Raw genomic sequence first — 27,177 nt, 5'->3', positions numbered from 1 at the left:
CACCTGTAATACCAGCACTTTGGCAGGCCAAGGCAGGTGGATCACCTGAGGTCAGGAGTTTGAGACCAGCCCGACCAACATGGTGAAACCCTGTCTCTGCTAAAAATACTAAAACTACAAAAATTAGCTGGGCATGGTGGTGAGCGTCTATAATCCCAGCAACTTGGGAGGCTGAGGCAATAGAATCACTTCAAACTGGGAGGCAGAGGGTGCAGTGTGCTGAGATCATGCCATTATACTCCAGCCTGGGCAACAAGAATGAAACTCAGTCTCAAAAACAAAAAAAAGAAAAAGAAAAAAGAAAAAAAGAATTAGCATCAATTTGTTGAACACACAGATGTAGAAATCCTGAACAAAATATTGTAAAACATCTTTACATTCCAGCAAATCTTTTAAAAAATTATATCAAAGTGACATTTATTTCAGTGATATAAGCGTGGTTTAACATTTGAAAATAAATCAATATACCACATTTGAAAAGAAAAACGGGACAAAAGACATATGATCATCTTGACAGACGCAGAGAGTATATTTGATAATAATTTAAGTGACTTATAAAGAAGTTGTTAGCAAACCAGAAACTGAATCATCAAAAAAATAAATCAACCACTTGGGAACATACTTAGGGAAATCTGTGTAAAACCTCTATGTTGAGAACCACAAAATATTAAGAGAAAAAAGAACATCTAAATAAATGGAGGAAGAAAGCACTAAGTTCAAATCCTGATTATGACACTAGTCATATGACTTCACACAAGTTATTCAACCAAGTCTCCTCAGCTATAAAACAGGATTAAAAAATTCCAACCTTTCCTAATTGTTATAATAGTAGTAATAATATATTTAAAATGTATAATCCATAAGCATTCAATAAGTATTTTGATTTTGACATATTTTCTGCAGCTGTTTGGCCGAAACAGATTGCTTTCCTCTTATACATGGCATATTTCCTTCTGCATCCATCTCCTACCTCATGACCACACTCACAGACAAATGCACTTACCTGTTGTAATGCAGTGATCGCATCACCAGGTCTTTCCATTTTACTATAAACTTTTGCTAGAAGAACTTGACAACGTCCATCCTCCATGAGAGCGGACAGCTCATTTACTATGAAAGAATGGAATGTAATGGAAAAAATTATTCATCTTGAATAAATATTCACATTTTTCCAGAATTTTAAAAACTGGGCTCTAGAAAAAATGATTTTGAAAAATACTGAATACAGTTAAAATTTTCTCAGTCAGTTACCTGAAGAATGGCCAAATTAAAAAAAAAAGAAAAGAAAAGATTTAGGATAAACACTGGCTGGATGAAAAGTTAAAGAACTGGTTAACAACTAGAGGCTTTTCTTAGACATATATTAAGAGATAACAATTTAACCCCACAATAATTTCCAGTTTTACCCTTAAGTGTATAAAAATTTGTTTGCAGAAATCATTAAAAGAAGATAGGGTAGTTGCTATATGCAGTTAAGAAGATAACTGCTCTTTTAAAAATCAAAGATACGGCCGGGCGCGGTGGCTCAAGCCTGTAATCCCAGCACTTTGGGAGGCTGAGACGGGCAGATCACGAGGTCAGGAGATCAAGACCATCCTGGCTAACACGGTGAAACCCCGTCTCTACTAAAAATACAAAAAACTAGCCGGGCGAGGTGGCGGCGCCTATAGTCCCAGCTACTCGGGAGGCTGAGACAGGAGAATGGCGTAAACCCGGGAGGCGGAGCTTGCAGTGAGCTGAGATCCCGCCACTGCACTCCAGCCTGGGCAACAGAGCGAGACTCTCAAAAAAAAAAAAAAAAAAAAAAAAATCAAAGATATTTGATAAGCAATAAAGTACAGTTATTAAGAGCACTGACTTTGATGTTGAACAGTTTGGTTTCAAATCTAGGCTTTACCATTTACTAGCCCTTTAATTTTGAGCAAGGTACTTAACCATTCTGTAATTCCCTCTCATCTGTAAAATAGGAAAAATGATAGCACTTACCTCACAGGGTGGATGTAAGATTTTAAAAGCTAATAAGTTACTAAATAAGTTAAAATATGCAAAGTAATGAAAACAAACTCTGGTACATGGTAAGTGCTTTTTAAATATTTGGTTAATGCCAAATATTTTGTGTCTAAGAACAATAAAAGAACCCTAGATAATTAACAAAAATGTTTCCTCCACCATTTGTCAAGTGCATAGTTCATGACACGCTGTGCCATTTTGCCAACTAGGTAGTTTTGAACGTATCAATAAAACTGAGTTTCAGATTGCTAAATTTAAAATGGGTATGATTATATCTGCCTCAAAGATGAATATGAGTCCTGAGGAGATAATGTATGAAATGTATATGAAGGCATTTGCGTATGTCATGGGCATGCTCAGCAAATATTAAATGAAAGAATTTATGATACATAAATATAATATACCCACTGTAACTAAAACATACGATACTTGAATCTCTCTCCCCCTATAAACTTTTCAAAATGTATATCCACATTTAGGCCTTTCAAGTGTTTCAAAAGAAGATCTGATAAATCCATGCATATACTTTTATGGAACTAATAATACTTCATACAATAAATACGTTTATAATTAGAAGAATTTAAGCACCAATGTCATCAAAGTTAAACTAAAAGATCATTTTGAAAATACCAGGTAACTTACAATCGGCTTCTCTCATCATGTGTTCAAATGTATTTTAAAGCTACACTATACATGTTGTTGGCAAAAGGAACATACACAATACACAATGGAATAAAATAAAGATTCCTATCATCAGAGTAATGTATATGAAGGAGTTTATTATAAAATAAAGGAGGCAGTTCCATAAATGGCATGAAAATAAAATTGGCTATCCACTTTGGAAACTATATAGTAAAACTTGTATGTGGAATAAAGTACATGGATTAAAGTTCTCAATATAAAAATTAAAACAATATAAATGACAAAAATATATGGAAATACTTTCATAATGTTAGGATTAGGGAAGAACGACAAGAAATTTTAGAGAATGACAAGAAATTCAGAAACAAAAAAAAAGACATGAAAAGCAGATATATGATCATTAAATATTCTACTTGATCAAAGATACAATAAACAAATCTGATAAAGAAAAGACAGCCTGGGAGGAAGTATCTACAACATGAATATTAGGTAATAGATTAAAGACAAAGAATATAATTAAAAATTCCTAGAAGAAAATAAGATACATAAAATACCTAACCTTATCACTCATCAAATAAATGCAAATTAAAATAAGTTTATTTTTCATGACTAATACGACATAATGTCAGGAAGTTTTTAGCCTTAAGAAAGAACAATGGGGCCAGATTTAATTCTAGGGAGTACAGAGAGGTATATGTATATAAAGAAGGATTTTATCTCAGTACTGCTTCCAACTATTCCCCAAGCTAAATGTCTATTCCAATATGAGACTCATCAAGTCAATTATGGCATTAACATATAGTGGAATACTCTACATATGCTAAAAAATAAAGAAGAGCTATATTTCTAACAAGGAAAGAAGTTATTAAATGAAAAATGCATACTGCAGAATTATAGGTGCACTATAATCTATTTAGATAGAAAAAAGTGGTAGGTATAATAATTGTGTATATATGAGAGAGGTAAAGATGGGGGCAGGGAGACTGATTATCATGATATACAAGTTGTTAAATATGGTTTTCTCTGGAGTGTGGGAGAGGACACAACTTTTACTCACTTCTGTAATCTTTAAATTCTCGCAATGGGTAATCACTAGAATTTATTGAAAAATAAAGACCTTTAAAAAGCAAATTTTTACAAACTTGAAAGGTAACTTGATAGTATCCAAACAAATTTTAAATGTACAAAATCTTCAACTCAGCACCCTACTCTAAAAAATACATGCAAATGTACACTAAGGAATGATGCAGTGATATTCGTTGTAACACAGATTACAATATCGAAATAATGGAAAACTAAACATCCAATAATTTCAAGAAAATTAAGTAATTTATTGGCATTATGGAACATTGTGATGCCTGTAGATAGAATAATATGAATAAAATTCCTAGAAGAAAATAAGATACATAAACAAAATAATACCTAACTTTATCACTCATCAAAGAAATGCAAATTAAATGCATGATGTACTGACATCAAACTATCTGGGACATGTATGTGGAAAAAATTGCAGAAAAAGAAGAATAACAGTTTTGCACAGGAAAATCACATTACATTTATATATACACAAACATATATAGAATATTAAATTACAAGCTACTAGGGAGGTAATTTGAGAACAAGGCAAATGGAATTCATAGGAGAAACAGATGACTTATGCATTATATTCTTTTATAGAGTTTGAATTGTAAAAAAGAAACATGCTACTTTTTTAAAAAGTAAAGATTACAAAAATGTTAATGTGTTTAAATATGAGGTAGTTGTAATTTAAAGATAACTTACTTTATATTATTTTGGGAAGTAAGCTATATTTCTATAACACAATTAACTGTTTCATAAATCTGCTACTAGGTTTTAAAATACCACATTTTAGTAGAGTGGCATTCTGATAAAAGAAAAAATATGCATGTATTTATATAACCAACCACATATAAAATATTGAGAATACAAATACATATTTATGCAATATAAAAATAAAATGGATCAGACTTATCAGACTTTTTTCAAACCAGAAAGACTTTCATACCAGGTTCATGAGCCAGAGCATGTTGAAGAACTTTTTCTGCTTTGTCATACCATTTCAATTTTAGTAAGAGCTCAGCCAGGTCATAGCAAAGATAATTCTTTTGTCCACTTTTCAGAGCAGTTTCATAGTAAGTGATTGCCTAAACAAAATTCATTTCATTTAAGGGAACAAGACAATGAGAATGGCATTCAAGCATAGCTATTTAACACATTATAGACTTAAAGCATAGGTATAACTAGAAATAACCAGGAAGAATTCTAGGCATATGCCTGCCTGTCAATTAAGTATGCCACTCCTCTCAGAGAATAGATCATCACATGAAACAACTAACATTTCTTTTTCTTTCTCTTTTCCTTTTCTTTTCTTTTCTTTTTTTTTTTTTTTTTTTTTTTTTTTTTTTTTTTTTTTTTTTTTTTTGAGACAGAGTCTCACTCTGTCACCCAGGCTAGAGTGCAGTGGTGCAATCTCAGCTCACTGCAGCCTCGGCCTCCCAAGTTCAAGCACTTCTCCTGCCTCAGCCTCCCAAGTAGCTGGCATTACAGGAGCCCACCACCATGCCCAGCTAATTTTTTGTATTTTTTTGTTGAAATGGGGTTTCACCATGTTGGCAAGGCTGGTTTCAAACGCCTGAACTCAAGTGATCCACCCATCTTGGCCTTCCAAAGTGTTAGGATTACAGGCGTGAGCCACCACACCTGGCCAACAACTAACATTTCTTATGATAAGTAACTAAAGAACAGTACTTGGCAAATAATTTTTTTACAGGTTTTATGAGGCCAGTGAACCTTATCAAAGGCATACATTTTGCTAGCTGTTGTACATATGGTCAACAATTACCAGGAATAGGGCAAGAATATAACAGTTAAAGAAAAATCTGTTTCCCCTACTGGAAAAAAAAAAAAAAAAAAAAAAAATGAACTCAAAACACATAGCTTGCAAAAACTGGTGCAACAGAAAGAACATTTATCATGTTTTGTTACATAATGAAAGAGATATAAGAATAGTAACTTTACAGTAATTGATTTGATAGCAAGGATTCTAGCTGCAAGATGAAGCAAGCTCTAGGGTCCAAATAATCTTCACAAAATGAAGCAATGAAGAATCTGAGATACTTTAACACAAATCCCAGTTCATAAATACAAATTTGGAGTTTACAACCATTAAAGATGCAAATGGTGCTTGCTGAAGCTTCTCGAGAACAGGGTGTGATAAATTTGATGCAACAGACATATTTCAAACAATAAAGTACTTACCATTGAGTAGTTATGAGTTTTGATAAGTGCTTTGCCCATTTTACTTGCCAATGTCCCATCTTTCGGGTTCTGATTTAATGCTTGCTCGTATGCTACTATGGCTTCTTCAGGCTAATATTGCCAGGCACAAAAAATAAGCAATAAAAAATAGCATAACTGGGTCCCATTAAAGGGCAACATTTCTATAATTAAGCTCTACAGTTGGAAGATTACATAAGACTAAGCATATATTAAAGCACAGGAACTTTAACAATTTCAAAAAGGTGATAAATGAGAAGAGCAGGTATGGGTAGGTATAATTTATTAGTATAATTCTACCCATATTAATTGTGCTCTTATCTATATAAATAACAATATGTGAACTAAGAGACACCATCTTGACTGTTCATTTCCAGAAGTCATTATAACTGCCAGTTATAGAGGGCTGGAGGATTGGTTCCCTTTGAAGAAAACACCATCTTAGTCTGTAGCTCCCTTTATCTTTTGGTAAAAAGAAGAAGATTCCTAACATACTTTTGGTATCACCTCTACTTTTTTTTTTTTTTCAGATGGAGTTTTTCTCTGTCACCCAGGATGGAGTGCATGGCGCAATCTTGGCTCACTGCAACCTCCACTTCCCAGGTTCAAGCAATTTTCCTGCCTCAGACTTCTCAATAGCTGGGACTACAGGCACGGCTAATTTTTTGTATTTTTAGTAGAGATGGGGTTTCACCATGTTGGCCAGGCTGGTCTGGAACTCCTGACCTCAAGTGATACGCCCGCCTTGGCCTCCCAAAGTGCTGGGATTACAGGCATGAGCCACCGCGCCCAGCCTCATCTCTATTTCAAATAACAATAGTGCTGAATTTCTGTATCAACTTAAAAGAGAAAAATCATTTTTTAAAAATTATAATGGATATCTCCCTTTTATTGTGATGACTGGATCTTCAAATATTAAACATTATTTTAAAAAACATCCTTTTAATAGGAAGTTGTACTCATCACAAATAATTTTTTAAAAATTGCAGTTCAGTAACATCAGAAATTTTACCTCTAGAATATTCATGTATGCATCCCCGAGGAGAAGAAAAGACCGAGGGTTGGCCATTCTTTCAGCAATTTCTCTGGAAATCAGACCAACACTACTTAGTATACTGAATATAGATATCTTCTTCCAAAAATAAAATAAAATAAAAAATAAGCTCACTTATTTCAGTTAGCCAGTAGCCTTCAGAGTATCTCTATATATCCAACAGTGTAATATTATAAAAACCTCATGCATACCCACACCCAAATTGTTTATGCTAGATCAGTTATTTCTGTCACTGAATCTTTCCATTTTCTGAAATGCAGGTAACCGAGTACAGATAGATAGTAAATATCTAAGTTCTCCTTGTCTGGACCTATACATTTTGTTATGTTTACTTCTGAAATGATGTGGGAGTGAAGGTACCAAAAAAACGATGGGAGAATAAAATTTTACTGTCCTCCTATGCATCTTGAGCTCTGACACTCATGGCATAAATTATATGCTGAAATAAGTTACCTTAAAAAAATACAAAGTCTTTTATTTCAGTATTTGTTGCTTACATATGACCTGAAAACGTAGACTACTAAAGGTCATATTACCAAAGTTATTGAAATAACAACATGGTGTTAAATCTTTAACATAGAGTATTTCATCTAATTGGTCCAAAAATTCTTGAAAATTATCTCGGTTTTATAGATGATGTTAAGAGTTGCAGCTGATGTGTCAGATCTTCATGAAACAAAATCTATGCTTTTAACTATTACATTATGCTACATCAAAAATAAGTCAACCCTATTTTGAATTATTTTCATATCATTAGAGATGACAGTGATGATCTTTTGGAAATACCTTAGAAAATACAATCTAGGAACTCCAGTCCATCCATCTAAACATGCAGTGCTGCTCAGTTTCTTTGAATCACTCAGCATTTAAAAGAATCTGAGCAACTTTTTGAGTTTGATATAATATAGGTGAACCAATACTGAATTACTTCATCAACAGTTTAATATGATCTCAAGAGCTAAAAATGTTAATTTTCTCTTACATAGAGTGTATGCTTCTATGTTTACCCTTCTGTTTGGGGAGAAGAGGAAGAGCAATCTCTCTCTTTCTCCGTGTGTGTGTGCGCGCGCACGCGCATGTGTGTGTTGTGTATCCCTATAACTCATAAGGGCATCAGTGTGACATACTTTTAAGGTCATGCTCTTCCACCAAGAAATATCTGTAACCCACATCTTAGCATGGTACATACTAAAATAATTTTTTTTCTACAACTACTATATTAATAAATATGCCTGCCTGTCCCCTGGATTACTGTTACATTACATGATGCTGTTAAGTTATTAGAATACAGGGTACACTTTCCCTTCTCAAACAGGAAGATCCAGGGTCTAAAAATAATATTTGATAAGGAGAGCTGAGAAACTACAGTAAGCCAGTTTGAAGGAATCATAATTATGTTTTAGGGAGAGCGAACAACTTGGTTAGGGTGATTGTGGTTGGTGGCAGAAGGAATCAAGACCACATTCAGAAAACAATCTGCAAAGTATTTGCAAAGCAGTTGAACAAAGTTAAAAAAAAAAAAAAATTGGGAATCAATATTAGTGGCTAAATGTGTCAAAATATAATGGGTTGAGACAATTACTTACCTAAAACAAGTGATATATAACATTTTATCTTTTCTGTGCTTCAGATAAATATCTGCCATTTTTTCTCTGGCCTCTATAAAATAAGGCTGTTCGGCTGTAACATTTTGAAGGATGCTTAAAGCCCGTTCAATATCTCCTTGGGCTAGAGCTAGGTCTGCATTAGCAATGGTAACCCGCACTTCTTCAGATGTTCCAGAAAATTCATGGATGGCATCTTGTAAAACTTTGGCTGCCTCATGCTGTAAAGATGAAATTAAAATATCATTCTTCCAAAATAGTGAACAAATAACACTAGAAAGAGAGATTTTCTCATAACACAGAATAAATGCTAGTACATTTATAATATTTATGAAATAAATTAATAGAATTTTCTGAAACCTCAAAAATTTAAAACTAAACCCATGACCAAAATCAGATGAGGCTGTAAATACTGTTAGCTAGATAAATGTTTTCACACTTAGGACAACAGCAGCTGCTACAGAGGGTCACTGCTACTATATTAATGAGCACTTACTTAGCATCCAGCATTGTATAATGAAGAGCTGTATACACTGGGTCTTCATTAAGTGGCAGATTACTTTATTCCCTCCACCAGAACAACATTGTTGCTACACTTTAGGTGAATATTCTACCTTATTTCCAAATGTGTACCTTGATGAATTGAAAATGTCATTTAAGAGACATCTCAACTTCATAGATTATAAGAATTCCAGAAATGTTAAAATGTAATTTAAGTGTACCTTAGAATCAACTATATAGGGCATAATTGGCCTTACTTGTTCAATGTACTTTAAGTTAATTAGTAAAACAGAAATTCTCTCACACCTGTAATTCCAGCACTTTGGGAGGCCGAGCTGGGTGGATCACTTGAGCCCAGGAGTTTGAGACCATCCTGCATAATGTAGGGATACTCTCTACAAAATATTTTAAAAACTAGCTGGGCATGGCCCAGCTACCTGAGAGGCTGAGATGGGAAAATCCCTTGGGCCCAGGAGGTTGCAGTGAGCTATTATTGTATCACTGCATGCCAGCCGAGGAGACAGAGTGAGACCTTATCACTAAAAAACACAATAAATAAATGGAAATTCTTTGTGATCTGGCAAATATTTAGAAATACAGCCTTCTTAATTTTCATTAAAATATGAAAAATAAGTGATTAGCAAGTGCTGCAACCTAAAACAACTGATACAAATGACTTTGAGTTCCTCATTTTCTACAAAGTTTAATTCTTCCAGAATTACTTTCTATCTTATCTGTATATATTATTATTTTTAAAATATCTGACTTTATAATATTCCTATGAGTATTCATTCAAGTATTTATTTTGTTTCCTCATCTACTAGAATTTCAGGTTGGTACTTTCTTTTTATTTCAGTAGTTCTAGAGTGTGCATAAATGTGTGTTTGTGTATATGGGTGTAAGTCTTTTTAGGGATTCATAGGATTATAACTGCATTATATTATTACATTCACAGTAACCAAGAGAGTTGTACATCATGTTATTATGTTCCATTGTAGTCAACATGAGCACACTGATACTTTAGGTCACCCAGGAGCAAATTATGTTTAACTTTCAGGAGCTTACAGGAAGTTTATGTTTTAGTACAAGGTAATGAAAAATAAATTTTTCTAAAGTTTACCACTTGGTCAAGGGAATACATTTAGCTTTTCATTTCTTTCTTTTTTTTTTGGAGTCTCGTTCTGTCACCCAGGCTGGAGTGCAGTGGCATGATCTTGGCTCACTGCAACCTCTGCCTCCTAGGTTCAAGCTATTCTCCTGCCTCACTCAGCCTCCCGAGCAGCTGCAACTACAGGCACATACTACAATGTCCAGCTAATTTTTGTGTATTTTTAGTAGAGACAGGGTTTCACCATATTGGCCAGGCTGGTCTCAAACTCCTGACCTCAGATGATTCACCCAACTCGGCCTCCCAAAGTGCTGGGATTACAGGTATGAGCCACGGTGCCCAGCAAGCTTTTCATTTTCTACTAATACATATGTTAGAATAAGAAAGTTCACATCTGAGCCCTTAAATTAAAACTTGACCTACCTGCTCTCCATTTAAGCGGTGAAGCTCTATCAATTCAAGAAAGATCGATAAACGATGGCTTGTATCAACTTCAGTTTTCCTGTCTTTTGATTTTGTGGAAGCTCCAATTCTTTTCATTCCTGGTAAACTCGTTGCCATGTGCAGTGTTTTAATTGCATCTGCTATTTCTCCCATTTGCTTTTGTGACTGAGCTTTTATCAAATGATATAAAGGATATTCTCTCACCTGAAAAATAATATTTAATAATATTTCCTTGGAGTGCCTACAACATCAACACATAATTTACAATCCATCAAACATTAAAATAATGAGATCACTGAGAACAGTCCATCTTTGATTGTATGCATGAAGTCTATCTCTGCCCTCTTATTAACTCTCTGATTATTTATCATATTAAATTGGATTCAGGAAAATTGCTTCTCCCCGCATCCTTTGAGATGACAAAGAGGTTGATTACATATTTCTCCTGTGACAGAAGAGAAAGTGTAAACAAGGTTTATAAGGCTAGCAAATACATTCTAAGAGATTACTTGAATTTTCAGGAAAGGAACTTCTTTATCCGGCACTTCTAGGACTGATACAAAGTTATCAGATTTCTAGAAACACTGTTTTTCCCCTTTTTTAAATTTGAAGATTAAAAGTTTCAGGACATTTTAATGAAGCATTGACCTTCCCCTTTGACACTACTCCTAACTATATAGTTCTAAAGCTTCCATCTTTACTTCAGCTATCAACAGTATATACAGAAAACATAAGAGAATGATAAAATGAGTTGGGAAAAAGAAGTAAAAGGGAAGGACAGGACCCAGAATGAGGTGACATGGCAGTCACCTAGCAATTAGGGAGTCTATAATCCTTCTGATGCTGAAGTTCTCAACCTTAGGCAGCCTGGACATTTGCTTACAGAGCTTCGTGTGAGACTCACACTCGTGCTCCTTCCTCGGAGACTTTGACTCAGTAGAGGTGTGGCACCAGCACTGGGGCTCTGACATACCCCTAGTCTTGAAAACCACTATCCTAAGAAGCAAGTGATATTTTCTGCAAATCTTAATTAGGATTCTCTAATTCACTGAAGGGTTCTCCCTTAACAGGGTTCATGACCCTGTGAAGCAAAGCAAAAGCTATAAGAGCTCCTTCATGACTCGAGGTAATACAGGAAGCAACTGAACCTAGGATTTTCCCTAACGTTGAGGAGGTACTGGATGTAACACATAATATCTGGGATAGAAATGTACTGTGTTTATATCCTCAAACCACAAGATTACTTTCAAAATGACAAGATGTTCTTTCACAATGAATCCAAAAAGAAGTTATTAAAAACTAAGGCCCAAGAAATAAACAATTATTATCTTTATACATAAAAATATTTGACATAAGGATCTAGAGTTTATCATCATTTTTATATACCTTCATTACTGCCTTTAATTCTCATTGTAACAGCAGAGTATTAGTAAGTGAGTTTTACAGAAAAGAAAACTGAGGCTCAGAGAGAAGTGAAAGACCAGACATTAACCTCAGGATTTTTGTCACCAAGTCCACACAGTTTTTTATCCATACGTGTGTTGCCTCAATTTTTCCTTCTACTGTTTGTGAGTTCAATTTTTTTCCCATTAAACATGCAACTGTTAGCAAAATACTACAGGCTAAAACACAAAATACTTGAATATGTAAGCTTTCAAGGAGGGTGACATGTCTTATCCACTTCAGTCTGGAATACTTACCTTAAAATCATAGCTCAGACAAAGTTCAAGAGACTGAGAACACAATTTGACTTTTTCTTGAGACAAGTAAACCTGAGCTAGCAGCAGATGAGCATCGGCATAAGAGGGATTGTGTTCTAAGCAATGCTGAAGGTTATTAAAAGCTGCTTCAATATCACCTAATAAGAAAAACAATGCATTGTTATAATTCAAATGATTAAGAAATGGAGATCTGAGAGGCAAGAGGAAGAAGACTGTTTAGTTTACGGAGAGCCCTAGTGTTTGTCAACTTAAAGTTTGCTGTTCATAGGCCATGGTTTAATTCCATCTGCACTAGTTAGCTTCCTTCTAGTCCACATGAATGAATACACCTGCAAGTCAGGCAAGCCCTTGATCCTAACGAGCAAGCCAGGGAAAGCAGGAAAGGATGACAGCCAAGCACTGGCGTTACTGAGAGGCCAATAAACCGACCTTTATTTTCCTTGTCAAAAAAAAAAAAGGTTTTATTTATAATTTCATTAAAATAAATTATGCATAACAAAGACATTTCATTTAAATAGCTAGAATTTTGTAGTGTCACTTACATTAACAAAGAGCATATTAGTCTAGTAATCATTCTTGGTCAAAAATTCTATTACTACTACACATAAAATAACAAAAAAGGCCTAAGGATATACTTCAGAGATTCAGAAATATGAGTTATAGATTTAAAATACCTTTAAATACCAACTGAAATAATGCCAGTTATATATCTGGGAGTCTTAAAATAGAAGGAAATAAGATTAAAGTGACAGGAATCGAGGAATTGACCTTGGGCTGACAGATGTGGTAAGAAGAGGCTCTTCAGAGGAAAACATTGCATTGATTTTAAGTCTTAGAAGTTTCTCATGATGTAACCCACACTGATCTGCACTTAGTCACCTCATAAATGGGCCTTAAGAAGATGTAAGCAGAACAACTCCCCATTCAACCTTGCTAGGAGAATGGGGGAAGAAGACAGCCTAAATGATTTTCTGTTGAATTATGCCCCTCAACCTCACCTGATGTCAGCAAAATAAGGCTCAACTTACTGGTAATAGAAACGCACTGAGACTGAAAATGTTCTTCTCAGAGATGAAGGATTAACAGAAAACTAACTGGCTGAGAAAGCATAATAACTTACTAAACACAGCATCAAAGTATAGCAATCAAACGTCAAGCATAATTTACGATGCTAGATTCTTTATTGTGATACAATCCAACACTCAGAACTGCACAGGTAAAAAAAGGAAAAGTTAGGCATAATAAATTTGTGTGAAAATTATCTTAGGAAGGAGAAGGCTTAAGGCGATAATTTGAAGAAAGAGGTTGTACTAACAGGAGAAAGTGCATAGAGAATTAGGGTTTGCAAGTAAGAGACTGAAGAAAATGAGTACTGTATGAGTAACAGAAATGAGAATCTTTGTTTCTTTTAAGGGTGAGGAGATGGATATGTAGGGTAGGAAACTAAACATTTAAAATATTTTAAAATATTTAAAATATTTAGAAGGATACTAAATATTTAAAAATGAGAAGTGGGTCGTTACCGTTAAGGAAAATAGACCACGTCTCCAGAGATCAACACCAACATCACATTCTTTCTAAGAGCAGTCCAATTTCCCTTGAGTGAAACTGAAGGACATTTCAGTCCTGTGTATCTGTCTTTGTCAGAGTTATATGTAATAAAGCATTTGGCTGGCATTTGTCTTGGGTTCCTGGAAGGAGTCTCTAACTCTTGGAATTTCCTTCACGTTAGGGATGTCTGTATTTATTACTCTTTATGGACCCTGATAGTTTATCCTAATGAAGAGACTCATGGTACGCCCCTAGATAGTTTATGCTAAAGATAAGACTTGAAATGGGGGCTGGCTGTGCCAGAAAGACCAACCCTGTGATTAGCGGGTTGGGGCTTAGAGCCACATTATCAGTCGGTGGGGACTGGAGATTGAATTCAATCATATGGACAATGATTTAATCCATGTCTACTTAATGAAATCCCAGTAAAAGCTATGGACACCAAACCTTGGTGAGCTTCCCTGGATGCTAATACTCTGATTGTCACACATCGACATGTCAGGAAGTCTCCTGACTCCATGGGGAGAGGACAATGGAAACTTTACATTTGGGACCCTATCAGACCTCACCCTGTGCATCTTTCCCTGTTGCTGATTTGGGTTAGTATCCTGTTGCTATAATAAAACTGTAATTTTAAGCCTAGTGCTTTCTTGAGTTCTGTAATTCATTCTAGTAAATTAATGAAACTGAGGGACTTCCACATTTGCAACTAGTCAAAAGCACAGGAGGCTCTAGGAATGCCCAAATCTGTGGCTGGTGTCTGAAGTGAGGGCAGTTTCATGGAAGACTGTGCCCTTAACCTGTGATGTTTGGCCCAACTCCAACTAGTTGGTGTCAGAAGTCATTTCAGTTGGCAATTTAGCAAAAATACTACTATTTAGACACATGCTAGCAGTATTTCACATGATTTAAGGGTGCTCTTCCTTTTTTTAACTTTTGGTTACTAGAAATTGTATTTTTTATTTCAATAGGCTTTTGGGGAACAGGCGGTATTTGGTTACATGAATAAGTTATTTGGTGGTGATTTCTGAAATTCTGGTGCACTCATCACCCAGTCACTGTATCCAATGTATACAGTCTTTTTTTTTTTTTTTTTTTTTTTGAGATGGAGTCTCCCTCTGTCGCCCAGGCTGGAGTGCAGTGGCCGGATCTCAGCTCACTGCAAGCTCCGCCTCCCGGGTTTACGCCATTCTCCTGCCTCAGCCTCCCGAGTAGCTGGGACTACAAGCGCCCGCCACCTCGCCAGGCTAGTTTTTTTTTAATATTTTTTAGTAGAGACGGGGTTTCACCAGGTTAGCCAGGATGGTCTCGATCTCCTGACCTTGTGATCCGCCCGTCTCGGCCTCCCAAAGTGCTGGGATTACAGGCTTGAGCTACCGCGCCCGGCCTAATGTATACAGTCTTTTATCCCTCCCTCACTCTCTTCCTGCCCTTTCCCCAAGTCCCCAAAGTCCATTGTATCATTCTTATGTAAGACTGTTCTTAAAAATGGGATTAATAATAAGAAATTTTCATGACTAGAGACTTTAACGATTAAGTATTACTAGATTGTGACTTATTCATATAAATTTTCACAATATAAAATAAACACTTAATAAATTATAGGAATCAAAGTCCCAGTCTAATTATATAGTGGGTGATACCCCTTCCAATTAGGAGAAAAACTGAAATATCCTGTGGTTTAATGGTACAATTCAATCAGAAGGTATTAGTATCACTTCTTACAACTGAAATATTTTAGAGGTAAAACAACCCTCTGACATCATCTAAATGTTTTTAACAGTTAAAACAGAAGTCTGTAATTTCCACAATCTATAAGGAATCCAAACAAATCATCAAGAAAAAAAAAATCCCATTAAAAAGTGGGCAAATGACATGAATAGACATTTCCCAAAAGAAGATACACAGATGGCTAACAAACATTTAAAAAAATGCTCAACATTGCTGATCATCAGGGAAATGTAAATTAAAACTATAGTTAGGGACCACCTTACCACAGCCAGAACAGCCACTATTACAAAGGCAAAAAAAAAAAAAAATAATAAAATAAAGACGTTGGCATGGCATGGATGTGGTCAAAGGGAACACTTATACATTGCTGGTGGGAATGTAAATTAGTACAACCTCTTTGGAGAATAGTATGAAGATTTCTCAAAGAACTAAAAGTAGATTTACCATTCAATCCAGCAATCCCACTACTGGATATCTATCCAAAGGAAAAGAAGTCATCATATCAAAAAGTCACCTGCATGTGTATGTTTATTGCAGTACAATTCATAACTGCAAAGATATAGAACCAACATAAGTGTGCATCAACCGATGAGTGGATAAAGAAAATGTGGTATGTATACACCATAGAATACTACTTAGCTGCAAAAAAAAAAGAGAAAGAAATAATGTGCTTTATAGCAACCTGGATGGAACTGGAGGCCATTACTCTAAATAAAGTAACTGAGGAATGGAAAACCAAATACTGTTACGTTCTCACTTATAAGTAGTAGCTAAGCTATGGGTGTAAAGGCAGAGTGATATAGTGGACTTTGGAGACTTAGAAGAGGCAGGATGGGAAGAAGGTGTGAGATAGAAAGCTTCATATTGGGTACAATGTACACTACTCGCATGATGGGTGCACTAAAATTCCAGTCTTCAGCACTATACAATTCATCCATGTAAGCAAAAACTATTTGTACCCAACACAAATAAAAAATTGAAATAAAAAATTAAAAAATAAAGAAAACAGAGGTCCAAAGAAGCAGTAAAGGCAATCTCATCACTCCATTATGTAACAGGAAATAACTTTATGAAAAAACCTTTTAAGCTGGTTTCTGCTCTTACAGTTTTACAAACTTTTATAGCATTCAGTTGGCAAAGGTACATATAGACAAGCATGATATGATGGTCTTTTTTAATTTTTATTTTTTTGAGACGGAGTCTTGTTCTGTCGCCCAGGCTGGAGTGCGGTGGCGCTATCTCGGCTCACTGCAAGCTCTGCCTCCTGGGTTCAGGCCATTCTCCTGCCTCAGCCTCCCGAGTAGCTGGGACTATAGGTGCCTGCCACTATGCCTCACTAATTTTTTGTATTTTCAGTAGAGACGGGTTTTCACCATGTTAGCCAGATGGTCTCGATCTCCTGACCTTGTCCTCATGATTTGCCCACCTCTGCCTCCCAAAGTGCTGGGATTACATAGGCGTGAGCCACCGCGCCAGGCTGAGTCTTTTTTTTTTTTTTTTTTTTTTTTTTGAGACAGGGTCTCACTCCCCTCACCCACACTGAAGTGCAGTGGCGTGATCCCGGCTCACTGCAGCCTCAACCTCTCTGGGCTCAGGTGATCCTCCCACTTCAGCCTTCTGAGTAGCTGGGACTACAGGCACGTGCCACCAAGCCCAACTAATTTTTGTATTTTTTTGTAGAGATGAGGTTTCACCATGTTGCCCAGGCTGGTCTTGAACTCCCAGGCTCAAGCAATCTGCTCACTTTGGCCTCCCAAAGTGCTGGGATTACAGGTGTGAGCCACTGTGCCCAGCCATGATGGTCTATTTCTATGTGTAAAGTCATGTATTTCTCTGTGCCTTAGAAAACTAAGGTTATAACTGAGTCATTTTTATTTTAAGCTATCCATAACTATTCACAGAAACTAAACAAGAATTACTCGGTACTTTTCATTAGGGCCTGAAATCTGGCAAATGTTGCATTTGGTTATAGCAGTAAGAACACAACCATGGATTAATGACTGTAAAATCTTATTGCTAGTCTCCAGTAATTTCTGACAGACTTTTTTTAGAGTGGTACAACTGCATTTTCCCAGCAATTCACTTAAGCCACACAAGTTTATAGTAATTTTTAAAGGATTAAATAGTAAGTTATGCAATTCTATTTTGGATTAAAATTACTTATCTATGCATATACAAAATGTACATTTTATGTGACTATTCTCTCTATATACAGAGTGCTTAATTTATTCACACTTGTTTTTATCAACATCAGAATAAAAAGGTTAAAAGTTTTTAAGGTATACTCTACCTGACAAATATTTCACTTTTGCTATTAGGAAGACAGTTTGCAGAAGACCTGGAACAGTTCTTACTACAGTCTCCAGGACTGAGACACAACGCCTGAGAAGTGGACAAAGAGGTTGCCCAGGACTTGCAGGCTAAACAAAACAAATCAGCAGATCATTTTATAAGTGTAAAATAATATTTAGCTAAAAATAAACATATATTAATTTTAGTATGACTAACCAAACTATACATATTTTTCTAAAATTTCTTTGATTTCACTTATTTCATAATATTTTTACTATGACTTAACTAATACTAATTTATTTCCCTGGGATCTATGAACAGACAATACAAATAATGGCTCTTATTCAGCAAAATAATTATGAAACTATTATACAATTACTAAATGGATATCAAGTGAGTATATCTGTTCAAAAGTTTTATCAGAGAAATATATCTGTTAAAGGAAAGATAACTGAGAGGTAAAGTTTCTTGCTAGAATTGACACAGTCAAGGCAGTAAGTGTTCAAATTCTAGATATGCCTTGTGATTTGCTCAATTCAATTACTCTCATTATCCCCTAGAATACTGTGAAGCCAGTTTTTAAAGAATTCAGATTTCCCCCACTGGTAAACAGAAGGCAGAACACTCACTATGCTAAACTAAATGTCTCATACCTTTACATTCCCCACTTTTCAGCCTGGCATGTTTTAGACCCTCAAAGTTTTCCTTTCAATTAATAATGAGTATGATAATTAAAGTGATACTAGAACACTGCTTTATTCTTCTCACTGTTTCTTATTCTTATAATGGCTGTCTACCCAACCAACCTTTATCCAATGGTCATCCAATCACAAATTTAGTACTGTGATATCAGAATTTAAATATAAAATGTTCATCCCTCCTGCTTTGCCTTACTACGGCTGTTTCTTTATATGAGGCTGATCCTCTCCACCCCATGCCCCCTGACACATAAAGATCTTTAACTGGACTGTGCCTTCTTATGGAAAATCACTCCTATAATGAGCCATTATTACTAACAAGAAAGTGCTACAACTTACACACACACAATGTATCACTCAAAAAGATAATCAGAATATGACTACTATTGCCTAGAATACTTCAATTTCTTTAAATTCTTCACATATAATCTATATAATAAAATTTAACACTCCATAATACCTATACAGTTCTACTGGTAGTTTCGTATTTAGTTTTGCTTCTTTTATAGGCCTAAGGGTTTTTATGTGTCTTGAAGATAAGATTTTTATGCTTCTTTGCACAATAATAGATACATAGCAAATAGTTTAAAAATGTGTATTTTTTTCAGCCTAAGTAAAAATAGTGAAAGTGTAAGTGATGGTGAGGTTCTGATAATGTTCTTTGTCACCTGCTAAGAATGAGTTATTGAGAACCATCATTTTACTGCAAACAATTTCAATGTGCAATCATAGAAAAAATAGTTATGCAGACAATCTTTAAGATATTATTTGTTCAACTAAAATTCTAAACAAAACTATGTCTATAAAAGGGTCAAAGAAGTAGGAACAGAGCTAAAGAGACAATTCTGCCTTTCTCATATTTCCCTGTGAAAACAGAATCATATACACTGATTACTTTCTATCATGCTGGTAAAGGAAAACAGAATTTCCTGGTAAAGGAAAATAGGATGTCTAGTTGAAACTAGAGACCCAACTACCACTTAATGCATTATTTCTTGTTCTATTACAGTTTATTCTCAGCACATCTGATAGAGAAATCCATTAAAACATTGGGTTAAAGTGTTGACTTGCATCATGCTGGAAGCCTTTTGGTGACTCCCCATTGTATCCCATTGTACTCAGAATTAAAGCCAAAGGAGTTATAAGAACTGCTATGGCCCTACCTGGGCTGGTCTCCTGTGGGATAACCTCATCTCTGACTACTCTCCTCCTCCTCACCCTGCCCCAGCCACATTTGTCTCCTCGTGTCCCTTTGGGCTTCTGTACCAGCTGCTCCCATTGTCTGAAACACTCTACCATATTTTCACATGTTCTGTGATGGTTAACACTGTCAACTTGATTTTACTGCAGGACGCAAAGTCTTGATCCTGGGTGTGTCTGTGAGGATGTTGCCAAAGGAGATTAACATTTGAGTCAATAGGCTGAGGAAGGCAGACCCACCCTCATTTGGGTGGGCACTGTCTAATCAGCTGCCAGCATGGCCAGAATATAAAGCAGGGAGAAAAACATGAAAAGACTACACAGGCTTAGCCTCCAACTCTGTATCTTTCTCTCATGCTGGATGCTTCCTGCCCTTGAACATGAGACTCCAGGTTCTTCAGCTTTGGGACTTGGACTGGCTTCTTTGCTCCCCAGCTTACAGACAGCCTATTGTGGAACAATGTGATCGTGTGAGTTAATACTCCTTAATAAACTCCCATATGTATATAAGGAGTATATATATAAAATCCCATATATATACATACACATACTATTAGTTATATACACTATTCATTTTATATATATATATATCCTATTAGTTTTATATATATATATACACACACACACACACCCTATTTTTCAGTCTTTGTTCAGATCTTACCCTCTTCATGAGGCCTATCCTGACCACTGTATCTAAAATCACCATCACCCCACCATGCTCTATTATTTTCTCCTGTCATTTTCTAAACATAGTATACAATTGACTTAATTATATTATCTGTCTCCTCCCGTTGGAATACATGCCTCAGGGGAAAGGAATGTAGTTTGTTTTACATGGGTATTTCCCCAGCTCCAAGTAGAGTGCTAGGTACTCTATAAACATTTGTAGAATGAATCCTGAATACTAGATTAATACTGAAAAAAACATATTCCAACTTCCAAGCAAGTGAAAATGGATTATGACTGGGGAGTCTGAGGTCAATCCCAGGTACAATTCTATGAGGGTTTAAGTTTAAAAAATAAATAGCAATGAAAGCCTAGAAAAGGACATGATAATCGAAAAGGCTGTATGGGTTCCCTAAGGGAAGGTCATTTTCCTTATTTCCCATGTTAACACAGTTACCAAAGCTGTAGATCAGGGAGAATGCTAAGAAGTTTGCTTTCAGCAATGGAATGCTTGATAGTGCCTGCCCTGATATCCCTGTGTTGAATATGAGCTGAATACAGTAAAGTTAGGACGTCTGTATCTGCTTACTATCTGTAATAAGAGTGCTGACTAATAAATCCACATCAATTTGGAAAGAACTCTCTGGTAGTACAACATAGGGTTTTATCTTCAGGTCTACTCAGAACTGTTAATACTTGGAAGAGAACATTATAGTAATAGTTATCTCAGAGCTAGATAAAACAGATGACAATAAAGATCCATTTAAAATAGGTGACAATCATGATCCACAAGGAATATGATAACATGGAATGGATATGATAACATGGAATGGATATGATAACATGGAATGAATCTGAATTCATTTCATGAGATGAATCTGAAAAGATAAAATTTCATAGAATAAATGTAGAGTCCTACATTTGAGTCCAAAGGTACAACAAGAGACCGAAAGTCTTTAATTAACTGTTAATTCAATAGAAGTAATTAATGTAATGTGATTTATAAAAAGAAAGTTGAATGGACTTCCGAAATAAGGGAGGAAAAGGTCTATTCTAGTTCTTGCAGGTCAAATCCACATCTGGAATAGTGAGCTTAATGAGAGGAACAGACAAAATAAAGAATATCATCAGATTCACAAACAGAATTCTCAAAACTATTTCATATAAAAAATAAATGGCTGGAAACCTAGAGTTGTTTAGTGGAACATGAAAACTAATTGCCAATATCTGAAGGTCTGTTTAATGAATGAGGAATGATCCTTGCTCTAAGCAACTGGACTTGCTCTATGTCAATCCAGGGAGCAGAAGGAGGACCAGTAAATGGTCCTTTTTTTTTTTTTTTTTTTTTAACCAAAAGCAGAGTTTGACTTAACACAGGAAATACAGGCTAACAATCATAGTTATATGATAAGAACTTCATTTCTAAGTGTGTCTAGATGTGGGAGGGGCACTTGACAGTGATGTTACAGACTGGATGCAAATATAATGTAGGTGTCTGAATTAGATGACTTTTAATATTTCTTTAAACTGAAGATTTTAAGATTTTATGAAATACAGATGAATATCTGCAAACCAATACTTTCAGTAGTTGACAGCAGTCATTACTAAAAACAGTCTGATTAAAAGCGATTTCAACTAACATAGATACAAATACTACCATTTTAAGATGCCGATATAGTCTAATGCATCAAAGAAAACTTTTAAGTTCTTTCATAAAACATCATGTAAATGCATCCTTGAAAGTAAGTCCCACAATTACCTGCATTGGGCAGAAGCTCAGATATTCCATTACAATTTCTAACAAGAAATCAGGATTTAGCTTTTCAAAATACTGTATGCCAAGAGGCAAACCTTCAATTTGTGAAAAATGAGTGTCCAGGACATCATTTAACAAATTAATAACTTCTTCTTGTCGTTTATTTTTCTTCATGGCAAGAACTGCATGTAAATAGATTAATTCCTAGAAAATAAGTAGTTTTCATAAATTATTCCATTTAGCTATAAAGCCATTTATTTCTACTCAGATTTCAAATGCATATAATGTGCTATTGATACGCAATTATTTGTTCAAACTCAAGTATTAGCTTGAATAGAGTTTTAGAATCATTCAGAAGAATAAAGTTTCATTTTGCATGGACGTAAATTAATAAATGCAATTACATATTAAAATTAGTGTACACTAGTGCTTTCCAGCCATTACAAAACAATAAGACTGATTTATAATTTCATATTTTATAAACAGCTAGCATTGACCATCTGATAAAATAAAATACTGTACCGCAGATTTTCCAATGGACTGCTGAATTTCATTTAAAAATTCTAGCTGCTGATCTGCATCCTGTAATTGCCCTTCTATCAGCTGACATTGGATAAATCCTAAAATCAAACAGGAGAAAGACAGTCAAAGTCCACACCAATTCAGGCATGCACTCTTCAAGCTAACATGACAACATTAATAAAACATGTTTTCCCCCATCACAATACTTTAACATTTTAGATTAAAAATAACAGAAAGAAAGAAAATGAAAAGAATGAAAAAAAATAAAATGGGTAGCCTTGGACCTTATAAAATCATGTACTGAAGAATTCATAATATATAGGAACCACCTTATATAAACCTGTTCTCTCAAGATATTATTTGTGAATTAAAAATTTTATTTTTAAAGACATGACTTTTTCTAATCTGGGCAGTAGAGAACAATTTAAGTTTAGAAAACCACAAAATACTTGTGTTCTTCTCTAATGGCAAGTTAAAAGCAATTGCTACTTGTATCTGTATTATAAATATTTATGAAAACAGTTGTCATACCAACTAGGGCAGACACACTAGTCTCATCAAGTGTCATGGCGGTCTTATACCACTTCAGTGCCTCTTTAATTCTTCCTTGTAAAATCATTTGGTATCCAAGTTCTGCAGCAAATTCTGATTGCTGAGGGTTTAAACTAAAAGCTCTCTCAAGTAACATTTGAATTTTTTGAAGAATGAGTTGACTACGTCCACACTAAAAAGAAAAAAAGATTATGTAAGATTTCAAAGTCAAACATTTCTACCAAGACTGAAGGATTATTTTTTCTAAATATATATATTATTTGTACTTCACAGCAGTGATGAAAAAGAAAAAAAATAATAATTAAGGAAAAATAAAACTTTCCCATTATCTATACAATGCATCAAGAGTTTATATTCTATCAGAACTTATATATCCTAATGAACATAATGCTTTTACAAAATAGTATGAAAAGTACACTTCTAATGATGTCACTACACAAACATATTTTTTTGAACTCCTTTTCCAAGCTGTCTCATGACTGTTTTATAGATTAAACAAGAAAACCATTATTTTATGGTTACGTGTGTATGTGTGTGTGTGTATGTGTGTGTGTGTATGTGTGTATAATATACGTATGTTTTTTCTTATTGAATAAAAAACTAGGACTAGGATCTGTTTTCCCCCTAAACACTAGCTATGCCACCAGTGAGAATATTTTAAAAGATCATGCCTTAGAATCTTCTTGAAAAAGCTTTCAAGAAATAGCAGTGTTGTTAGAATAAGTACATCACTTTTCAAGACAACAATCTTTAATAGTAAAATACTTATTCAAATGTTTGAGCCAACTTATATAATTTTTATAAGCTTAGTAAAAAAGTAATTGAAATAATGTGTCTAGGACTATGGTAAGCGAAAAAGGTAAATACCTCCTTAATTCAAACTTTCGTTATAGCAGGGAGTTTTCTTCCTTTAAAGTTCACACAATCTGATATCTTTGTTTTTAAATAAGAAAATTCAGTATAGTCATGTCATTTAACAATTAATATCCTTTATTTTTTTCTTTCAACTTTATGCTTGCTAATTATTTTAACCTTCTTAGTTTAATGAACTTTTCAATATTGTCATTCCTTGTATTGATTTCGAGATTCTACTCTATTTTTCTATTTTATTCTTGATTACCTTCTTTTTACTGGGAGCTTATAATAAAAACATTTCTTTCCTATTGTTTTTTAAAAAATAAGCTACCAACCATTTCCTCCACCAAAATGGTCTTTTATACACTTTAAAAGTTTTTAAAAATAGTTTTAAAAAACAAAAGCTAAGAGCAATCCTGGTCATAAATCTATGCTCTGATGAAAATAAACCACCTTCTACTTCCTTTGCCTGGAAGGCACTTGGCTATGCTTAAAAGATCAATAAGTGGCATTTCCTCCACGAAGCCTACATCAGGGGTTCTTATAGCTGGAAACCACATCTCCTCTAAACTGCCTTTCTTAGGAGTATGTCATATATTTAAATACATATTTGCACTCTAGGCCATATGCTCTTCCCTGCTTCCATCTTTTCCACTTATTTTATGTCCTCTACTATAGATAACAGAGCTCTGGTATATGGTAGGCACTCTCACAGTTCTGCTGAAGGCGAGTGTAATGTTATAGAAAAGTTGAGCATTCTGTGGTTCCATGGCATCCAATGCATTTCCCAAGTTTTCCAGCTTGGTGGAAGCCTAAAACAAAAGCAACTGGTATTAACTTTAAAATACACTAAGTAAAAACAACATAATACATGCACATATACGCTAACAAAGCATAACCCGACTAGTATTTTAAAAGACCTTTGCTTTTATAAATTCCTCCTCCTCCAATGGATGATTATATGTTATAAAACATATTTAAGGTTCTAACAAGCTCAGTAATTATATATGTGTTTTAGAATGTGTTTCTTTAATACTTATTATTGAATGGAAACCTTTGGATAGGCAAAGACACCCATAATATTTCATTAACTGTACATGCCCAGCTCCCCCTCCAACAGTTAATTCATGACACAAATGAAATACGAATGATAATGTATTTACAAATTATATGAGATCAGCCCTTCAGTTGCCTCTATAGACTGGTTTATAATCAAAATATTTTCTAGAATAGAAAAAATTATTACGGTACTTAGTACAAGTAATTTCAATGCCTGGAAAATTTACCCCTACTAAGATACTCCTAGTATTTACTGAAGTATCTATCAGGCACCGTCACATTAACCAATCTAACCACACTAAACACAATGCAAATCTACTACATGTTATACTAATACTATTTCCTTCAGATTAGAGTTTGGCACTCCCTGATCTAATCTATAGTCAATGTGTTCACTACTACAGAAACAGATATACTTTATTATAAGGTACAATTAGATTTTATCCTAAGCCCATTTAATTTTTGCAAATTCAGTTAAATTGTAAATATACTATAAATTACATTTTGCATACATATTTTTTCATATCTAGTATCACTGGTTACATTAATCATATATATTACTACACAGTTTCATACAGAAAGCCATATATACTATAATTAATGATTTAAGGGATTTTCAAGGGTAATGTTAATCGTATAATATTTTTGCTTTACTAATAGATTTCAGAAGCTGACTTCTTTGTTAAGGTATAGTCTAATAATCAACTAAAAACTACCATGACATATAGTCTAAAAGAGAACTTCAAGGCTTTAATGTATATGCACATGCACACACATGTGTGTGCGTATGTAGGTGTGTATGTGTAATGAAATATATTTTTTAATATAGGAAACTTAATACAATGCCACTTACCTTCTCTATATCCCCCTCCCTACACACATAGTAGAGTGCCTGCATTCTCAGTGCTTCCACATTTTGGCTATCTTGGAGCAGCAACCTGCAGGAAAACAATTTAGTTAATGTCAAAATAAATTTATATATTTTCTTTTATTTGAGGGCATGAAAAGTTGGTTTGCTTGCCTCACTATTCCACTGATCAAAATAAGTAATTTTCATTAGTAAAATGATACCTGCTTTGTGAAACTTATCAACTTTATTATTTAAACAAATAAAAGTCTCTGGAATTTAATTTTTAATATGTTTTTAAGAGATATGAATAGGGCCGGGCGCGGTGGCTCAAGCCTGTAATCCCAGCACTTTGGGAGGCCGAGACGGACGGATCATGAGGTCAGGAGATCGAGACCATCCTGGCTAACATGGTGAAACCCCGCCTCTACTAAAAAATACAAAAAACTAGCCGGGAGAGGTGGCAGGCGCCTGTAGTCCCAGCTTACTTGGGAGGCTGAGGCAGGAGAATGGCGTAAACCCGGGAGGTGGAGCCTGCAGTGAGCTGAGAAGATCCGGCCACTACACTCCAGCCTGGGCGACAGAGCGAGACTCCGTCTCAAAAAATAAAAAAATAAAAAAAATAAAAAAAAAAAAGAGACATGAATAGATTATACTAGTCTCATTAAATCTTGTGGCAATCCTAAATAAAGTATTAGCTAACTATATACAACAGCATAGTAAAAGAATAATTCACTTTAACCAGGCTGATTTATTACAGGAATTCCAGGAATGCAAAGCTGGGTCAAACATTACAATACCTACTAATGTTATTCACAACAACAGATTCCTATGTGATAAAAACAAATGAGAAAGTATTACATTAAAAAATCCTATTACTAAATGGAACAAAAAGCAAAAAGAAAAAAAAAACAAGCATAAACTTAAGAAACATGCAAAAGCTATAAAATTCCTATGAAACTATACTCAGGGACATTTTTCAAAAGAATTGAACCAAAAAGGTAATGCCCTAGACTTCTCTTATCATGGATGATGTGGTATACATCACAATTACTGGTTCCAGTTTT

The 27,177-nt window shown here is 34.8% G+C and overlaps 1 protein-coding gene across 2 annotated transcripts in view; it reads right to left on the bottom strand.

Annotated features, from left to right (window-relative positions):
- TTC21B (tetratricopeptide repeat domain 21B) overlaps positions 1–27,177 on the bottom strand; it is an 81,667-nt gene that overhangs the window by 34,436 nt on the left and 20,054 nt on the right. For both annotated transcript variants that reach the window (XM_010365301.2, XM_030916622.1), the window contains 13 exons: positions 26,117–26,201; positions 24,918–25,016; positions 23,329–23,521; positions 22,798–22,895; positions 22,279–22,479; positions 17,954–18,083; positions 12,361–12,518; positions 10,640–10,864; positions 8,590–8,828; positions 6,962–7,034; positions 5,932–6,042; positions 4,679–4,817; positions 1,004–1,110 (listed from right to left, as the gene is read on the bottom strand). In XM_010365301.2, the coding sequence (XP_010363603.1) occupies positions 1,004–1,110; positions 4,679–4,817; positions 5,932–6,042; positions 6,962–7,034; positions 8,590–8,828; positions 10,640–10,864; positions 12,361–12,518; positions 17,954–18,083; positions 22,279–22,479; positions 22,798–22,895; positions 23,329–23,521; positions 24,918–25,016; positions 26,117–26,201 (1,858 nt within the window). The remainder of the gene's footprint in view (positions 1–1,003; positions 1,111–4,678; positions 4,818–5,931; positions 6,043–6,961; positions 7,035–8,589; positions 8,829–10,639; positions 10,865–12,360; positions 12,519–17,953; positions 18,084–22,278; positions 22,480–22,797; positions 22,896–23,328; positions 23,522–24,917; positions 25,017–26,116; positions 26,202–27,177) is intronic.

The sequence above is a fragment of the Rhinopithecus roxellana genome, chromosome 14 (genome assembly GCF_007565055.1).
Source record: "Rhinopithecus roxellana isolate Shanxi Qingling chromosome 14, ASM756505v1, whole genome shotgun sequence".
Lineage (NCBI taxonomy): Eukaryota > Metazoa > Chordata > Mammalia > Primates > Cercopithecidae > Rhinopithecus > Rhinopithecus roxellana.
This window is presented reverse-complemented; position numbering and strand designations above follow the sequence as displayed.